An 8,032-nucleotide genomic window follows, 5' to 3' on the forward strand; every position below is an offset into this window, starting at 1 on the left:
TCACAGAGACAAACTGATATCTTTCCGACAGACACGAATCTAAACCAGGCCAGATTCTTGTCCGTGTAGACCAATTTGTGTTTCCAATCTCTCTAAAAGTATGTGGTGATTGATGGTATCAAAAGCAGCACTAAGGTCTAGGAGAACAAGGACAGATATAGAGCCTCGGTCTGATGCATTTAAAAGGTAATTTACCACCTTCGCAGTCTCAGCACTATGATGGGGTCTAAAACCAGACAGAAGCATTTCGTATACATTGTTTGTCTTCGGGAGGGCAGTGAGTTGCTACGCAACAGCTTTTTCAAAAAATTTGGAGAGGAATGGGAGGTTTGATATAGACCGCTAGTTTTTAAAATATTTTCTGGGTCAAGGTTTGGCTTTTTCAAGAGAGGCTTTATTACTGCCACTTTTAGTGAGTTTGGTACACATCCGGTGGATAGAGAGCCATTTATTATGTTCAACATAGGTAGGGCCAAGCACAGGAAGCAGCTCTTTCAGTATTTTAGTTGGAACAGGGTCCAGTATGCAGCTTGAAGGTTTAGAGGCCATGATTATTTTCATCATTGTGTCAAGAGATATAATACTAAAACACTTGAGTGTCTCTCTTGATCTTAGGTCCTGGCAGAGTTGTGCAGGCTCAGAGGACAACTGAGCTTTGGAGGAATATGCAAATTTAAAGAGGAGTCTGTCATTTTCTTTCTAATGATCATTATCATTTCCTCAAAGAAGTTCATGAATTTATTACTACTGAAGTGAAAGCCATCCTCTATTGGGGAATGCTGCTTTTTAGTTAGCTTTGCGACAGTATCAAAAATACATTTCGGATTGTTCTTATTTTCCTCAATTAAGTTGGAAAAGTAGGATGATCGAGCAGCAGTGAGGGCTCTTCGATACTGCACGGTACCGTCTTTCCAAGCAAGCCGGAAGACTTCCAGTTTGGTGTGGCGCCATTTCCGTTCCAATTTTCTGGAAGCTTGCTTCAGAGCTCGGGTTTTTTCTGAATACCAGGGAGCTAGTTTCTTATGACAAATGATTTTAGTTTTTAGGGGTGCAACTGCATCTACGTTATTACGCAAGGTTAAATTGAGTTCCTCAATTAGGTGGTTAACTGATTTTTGTCCTCTGACGTCCTTGGGTAGGCAGAGGGAGTCTGGAAGGGAATCAAGGAATCTTTGGGTTGTCTGAGAATTTATAGCATGACTTTTGATGCTCCTTTGGGTTGGGGTTTGAGCAGATTATTTGTTGCAATTGCAAACGTAATAAAATGGTCCGATAGTCCAAGATTATGAGGAAAAACATTAAGATCCACAACATTTATTCTACGGGACAAAACTAGGTCCACAGTATGACTGTGGCAGTGAGTAGGTCCAGAGACATGTTGGACACAACCCACTATTTATTCAATTTTGTATTTATCCGTTATTTTACCAGGTAAATTGACTTGAGAACACATTCTCATTTGCAGCAACGACCTGTGGAATAGTTACAGGCGAGAGGAGGGAGATGAATGAGCCAATTGTAAACTGGGGATTATTAGGTGACCGTGATGGTTTGATGGCCAGATTGGGAATTTAGCCAGGACACCAGGGTTAACACCCCTACTCTTATGATAAGTGCCATGGTATCTTTAATGACCCACTGAGTCGATGATGGCTCCGAAAGCCTTTTGGAGTGGGTCTGTGGACTTTTCCATGTGAATATTAAAGTCACCAAACATTTGAATATTATCTGCTATGACTACAAGGTCCGCTAAGAAATCAGGGAACTCGGTGAGGAACGCTGTATATGGCCCAGGGGGCCTGTAAACAGTAGCTATAAAAAGTGATTTAGTAGGCTGCATACATGACTAGAAGAAAGATGTTTTATTTTTGTAAATTGAAATTTGCTATCGTAAATGTTAGCAACACCTCCACCTTTGCGGGATGCGTGGGGGATATGGTCACTAGTGTAACCAGGAGGTGAGGCCTCATTTAACACAGTAAATTAATCACGCTTAAGCCATGTTTCAGTCAGGCCAAACACATCAAGATTGTGATCAGTGTTAGTTCATTGACTATAACTGCCTTTGAAGTGAGGGATCTAACATTAAGTAGCCCTATTTTGAGATGTGAGGTATCTTTCAATAATGACAGGAATGGAGGAGGTCTTTATACTTGTGAGATTGCTAAGGCGAACACCGCCATGTTTAGTTTTGCCCAACATAGGTTGAGGCACAGACACGGTCTCAATGGGGATAGCTGAGCTGACAACATTGACTGGGCTAGTGGCAGACTCCACTAAGCTGGCAGACTGGCTAATAGCCTGCTGCCTGGCCTGCACCCTATTTCATTGTGGAGCTAGTGGAATTAGAGCCCTGTCTATGTTCGTCGATAAGATGAGAGCACCCCTCCAGCAAGGATGGAGTTCGTCACTCCTCAACAGGCAAGGCTTGGTCCTGTTTGTGGGTGAGTCCTAGAAAGAGGGCCAATCATCTACAAATTCTATCTTTTGGGAGGGCAGAAAACAGTTTTCAACCAGCGATTGAGTTGTGAGACTCTGCTGTAGAGCTCATCACTCCCCCTAACTGGGAGGGTAAAGGGTAAAGAGTGCGAAAAAAGCGGGAGACAGGCAGACAGGCAGGGAGACAGACAGACAGGTTATTGGTGCTACGTTGAAACAGAAGGCCCAGGGAGGATGAAGACAGAGTGAAGGCACACAGCGAACCTTTTTGTTAAAGTTTTACTTGTTTTCACCTACACACACACTTTTCCACACTTTTATTACCCTCGGGTCCAGTGGACCCAAACACCACATATGTAATATAAATGTGTAAGGGGGTGCACAGTGTGCACTCAATGAAAATGTGTTATTTTACATGTTCTTCACAGAAAATGAGTCAAGGCCAATGAGTCTCAGGTTGAAGAAATAATTAATTGTATTACTTTTCTTTTAGTAAACATTGAAAATGGGTCCCACAGACACGAACACCAAAATGAACACCAAAATGAAGAAGCAAGAGATATATTTTTTGTTTGTTTTTACTTTCACTTAGCTAGCAAATGCAGCTAGCTAGTTTAGCCTACTCAAACAGAGAGGGAGGCTATGATTGCTGGCTGGCTATGGCTATCCATCACTGGAACTCTTCCAAGTCAAGGTAAGCTTTTGATTTTATAAATCTATTGCAACTGGGGCTCGCCAGTGTAACCACTAAACTGCTTGCTGACTGTACACTGTACTGCATGATTTTAGCGAGTTTACTAATGTGTTAGTTCTAGTTGCTTCGGCGATGTAGATAGTTTGTGTGTAGCGGTTGGCGGTTATGATATGAAGGTTTGGCTTTTTTTTTTGCTTGGTCACAGACAGCTGACGTTTTGTGCATGGACGTCTAAAAGCGAAGGGAAAATGTGAGAGGAGGAGAGCGCACAGATACATGAAGGAATTTTACATTGAGCAAAATGATCCTGCTGTTTGTATGTGGGTGTTACGAAAGTGAACTTTGTTTGCATGTGATCAAGGGTGTATTCATTCCACAGATTCTGTTGAAAAACATTTTTGAAACTTAATCAAACGGAACGAAATGAGGATAAACATTCCTGAGTTTGTCCAATAGAAACTCTTGTTTGCAACTGTCGGACTAATGGTCACACCCTTGATCAGCTAGATGCAGGCAAGAGTGTTCAAGGTGGTACTGAATGTGTCACTGCCTGTCTCCTTGATTAATCGACCTGTGCATCTATGTGGTAAATTTCATTCATAGGCTAAATTGTAGCAACCTCATGATGGGTACAGGAAAAATGTGAGTATCATTAACCTAAACCTGTTGATGTTACATTGAGCTAGGTGAATGAAATATGAATAACAGTCATCCAATATGCTGTAATAGAAATAAAGCCATGCTCATAAAGAAAATAATCGTCCTCCCTCATCTTAAACGTCACCGACCGCCACTGGACTATAGTGACACTGCACAATCGAGTAACGCAAATCAGTTCAAACCGCAATGATACACATATTTAGGAAAATATAATCAAAATACATAATACAAAAGATAATTTAATATACTATTATATAAAACATGTAACCTTAACAGGTATAAAAGGAATATATCATTTGGTTAAATAATTTAATTGATTGTTGTTATCATTAATTTGTCATTCAGTATGTATTTTTCTTACAATTGTATTTGAATAATACACGGCAGCGTAGCCTAGTGGTTAGAGCGTTGGACTTGTATCCAAAAGGTTGCAAGTTCAAATCCCCGAGCTGACAAGGTACAAATCTATTGTTCTGCCCCTGAACAGGCAGTTAACCCACTGTTCCTAGGCTGTCATTGAAAATAAGAATTTGTTCTTAACTGAGTTGCCTAGTTAAAAAAAATTGTAAATGTACCTTCCGTTTTAAATTTGTTAGAGAATATTAAATAAATTGGTTTTGAGTTCCAGTAGAAAATAGAAAGTAAAATACAAAATCCAACAAAGATGACTCTAAAGTAACACTCTAAAGTAACAGGTCTATAAACTATGGAGCAGTATATCATTGCAAAAACACAGGCGTCTTTTTTTCTGACTGGTAATAATTTCCTGTTTTAACAGTTAAGGCTCCCTCATTCTTTGCATGTTCAAATCTACACCATAAGTTTTACAAAATACAATCTTTAAAGTTTTGAAATGTGGTCCCTAATTAAACAAACAGCAACTTTTAAGACTTTCTGAAACCATAATTTATAAGGCCTTCATAGATGCTTTGCAAACCCCATACAGGTACGTTACCTTTGAAATAGTATGAATTTTCTTATTAATACATACGTTCTGAACCATCTACACATGGTTCATGAAGGCTTTGTTAAGCCTTCAAAGTTGTTGTTCATTTATGGGACCTGAAATACAATCTTGTACATGACCAAAACATGATAGGTATTAAACCCCGACAGCAAACTCCAACAACAAAAATATAATAACTTATTGATAGAACATAAATTATCATTTCCATATCAAGTGCTTACATATGGTAATATGAATCTCAGTGCATTACAGGAAAAGGCCCATGGGCATTATTTTATCACCTTGTATCTAACCACAACATGACTACGTCCGAAATGGCACCCAAGTCCCTATATATTGTGTGCACTACACTATGTAGCTATGTAGGGAATAGGGTGCCATTTGGAACACAGGCTGAGCCCTTGGCTAAGTAGGCTAAGCCTGGGGGCCTTTTGGGTGGGAGTGCACTTGAATTACACAGACGTTGCAACTCAATAAGGCTTTACATTCTGAGTAGCACTCAAGCATCCTCTCGAGTCAAAGGCCAAGCCAAGGAGCTATGAAAGGACTTCTGCTGTTTGAATTATGTTTTTACATTGATATGACACATTTTGATTTTCAGTCATTTGCTGGGTGTTTAGAAGTGTCCCTCCCGTTAACTGGTATATAAAAACACGTAACAGGGTTCAGGGAAGAAGTAGCCTCGCTTACCAGTCTTAAACTGAGAACCAGACCAGGGAAGAAGTAGCCTCGCTTACCAGTCTTAAACTGAGAACCAGACCAGGGAAGAAGTAGCCTCGCTTACCAGTCTTAAACTGAGAACCAGACCAGGGAAGAAGAAATGAACATGGCTTAGTTTGGGGCAGGTGATTATTAATCCCACCACACCATTTTACAACATTAGACAAGGCTCTCTGTTCATCTGTGTCCCAAATGACACCCTATTGCCTATATAGTGCTCTACTTTTTACCAGAGCCCTATAGATCAAAAGTAGTGCCCTACATAGTGAAAACGGTGCCATTTGCGATGCAGACCATCAGGTAGCTTAAAGTATTGCCTTCACACCAGATAGGCCCTGATGATCACATTTCATTCCCACTCAAAACACAGCCTTTCCAAAAAGGCATTACCTACAACCACACGACTCAACCACCATGTCCTCATACTGCTTATACACCACATTATTTCCTGAGTCGATGTAGAGAATACTGATAGGGCTGAGTTTGGACGGGGCACAGCAGCTAGGAGGCATGTTGCTGGGGTTCATAGAATTCATAAGGGTCTGTATGATGGCATGGTTTGTGGGCTCTAGATGTGACCTCAGAGGAAAGTCACACACGCCCTCACAGTGGTACGCCTCGTAATCCAGAGGAGCGATGATCCAATCGTCCCAGCCCAGCTCTCTGAAGTTCACATGCAACGGCTTCTTGCTGCATCTCGATTTTGACTTTTTGCCATGCCTCTTCCCATGGCGATTCTTCAATATCGCCGTCCTGCGTCTCCGGCTGGCTTTGAAATTAGAACGATGGCCCCTCTCTTTCCCCTTTTCCCCATGGCCAATCAATGTCCTTCCTTCTCTCCTTTCACTGAAAAGGGTCTGTCTCTTCTTGGACCTGGTGAACACCACTAAAATGGCCTTCTTTTGTTGTGAGCGACCATTTCTGTGAAAGCCCAGATGATGCAAGTCAAGTTCCCTCTCAGTGTTGTCCAGCATGGCCTTGACCTCCAGACAGAACTGGCTCCCCTGTGTGAGGTGATCCCTGTCCTTAAATATTTCCCACACATCCAGCACCTCCCATCTGGGCCGATGGGACTCCTGAAGATCCAACGTTCTGGAATCCAGCAGCTGCTGAGAGCGGCAGGAGAGTAGCTGAATGTCCACTGGCTCCATTTCCGACATCCTGAAATTCCCAGACACTTTGGTGTATATCCTCAACTCAGCCCCCAGCACCTCGGCTCTGTCTGAGAGGGTTGAGACGTCAAACAGATACTGCTGTCTTCGCAAAGGGGAGAGTGGGAGGTCATCTGTGAAAGGCATTAAATAATTGCAGTCAGATACTTTTTCGGGGGAGAGCATTCTTTAAAGAAATTATTTTCATGCAAATAGGATTTTTTTCCCCCTTGTTTATCTTCAGTTTATGGAAATCACACTGACAATTTCAAAACAGTCCACCTATAGGCTGTAAATATGAGTATTTTAGCATTAAATGGAGGATTTAATTCAATCTTGTAGATTGATTGTAGATTTGGGATTTTTTATTCACAAGAGATAAAACATGACTGATATATACAGTCAGGAATGTGGCTACGTTACACAAACATTCATAACACATTTACTAGGCTACTCATGGTGAGTGGATGAGGGAAACATTCCAAATGGAAACTGCTATTTTAAACGTGTCTTCAATGGTTTTTACATACCTTGGCCGATGTCCACAAAACTTGCTATAGTGTTAGCTGCTTTTGACGACCGAAAGAAACTTGCGTTCAGCCCCAATTTTTCGGCTGTAGAGAAAGTCTTGTAAATTGAAAGCATGTAGTCGTGTGGTTCAACTGAATCTTTGAACCCACCCTTGTAATACCGCTCATTTGATGATGATGATGATGATGAGTAGATATCTTTGAAATATTTTGCCTCTCGTCCATCAAATACTTTCGGGACCTTGCTGCTCTTTGAGGCAGACGGGAGGAAAATAGTAAATGATGTAAAACATGGTAAATCCCATACACATGTGAGGACCGCGTAAAATGTGGTTATTTGATAGAAATCCATAATTTTCAAAAATAAATAGATTGATAAAAAAACGTCAGCGAAATGTCAAATATGTGTCAGAGTAGATGCTTAGTATGTCGCGAAGGGACCACGGGCACTATCGAAGCTGGACTTCATCCACATTCAACAAGTGCCGACTTTGCAGTGTGCTCCACACGGGATAGTCAACTGGGCTAAAAGGAGCGCAAAAACACGCCCAGCTTGGAATTCACTCGCTGCTAATAGTGGACCGGCGGGTTCTAACTTATATCATGGTAGGAAAGCAATCAAAGCATCATGTCCTAGTTTTACTATCCTGGTAAAGACATGGTCAAATACAAAGACTTCCAGGAGCCTGACACAACAGCCGTCATGTATTTCTTAGCTATCATGTTATCTTCAGCAGGTGTACTTCACATGCATTCGTGTGTTCTATTTACTTCAAATGTTGGCACATTCACCTCTCCTTCCCATGACACAGTTCTTAAACAACACTGGTGAGTTCTGTCGGTTTAAAACATGATTCATATCAACAGCATT

The 8,032-nt window shown here is 41.3% G+C and overlaps 1 protein-coding gene across 1 annotated transcript; it reads right to left on the bottom strand.

The window, feature by feature from the left end:
* Positions 1–2,885: 2,885 nt before the first annotated feature.
* Positions 2,886–7,644, bottom strand: gdf6b (growth differentiation factor 6b). Its single transcript, XM_035794780.2, has 2 exons — positions 7,162–7,644; positions 2,886–6,765 (listed from the first exon to the last, which is right to left on the bottom strand). The coding sequence occupies exons 1-2, from the start codon at positions 7,511–7,513 to the stop codon at positions 5,867–5,869; spliced, it is 1,251 nt and encodes a 416-aa protein (XP_035650673.1). The 5' UTR covers positions 7,514–7,644; the 3' UTR covers positions 2,886–5,866.
* Between the last annotated feature and the right edge of the window lie 388 nt (positions 7,645–8,032).

The sequence above is a fragment of the Oncorhynchus keta genome, chromosome 20 (assembly GCF_023373465.1).
Source record: "Oncorhynchus keta strain PuntledgeMale-10-30-2019 chromosome 20, Oket_V2, whole genome shotgun sequence".
Taxonomy (NCBI): Eukaryota; Metazoa; Chordata; class Actinopteri; order Salmoniformes; family Salmonidae; genus Oncorhynchus; species Oncorhynchus keta.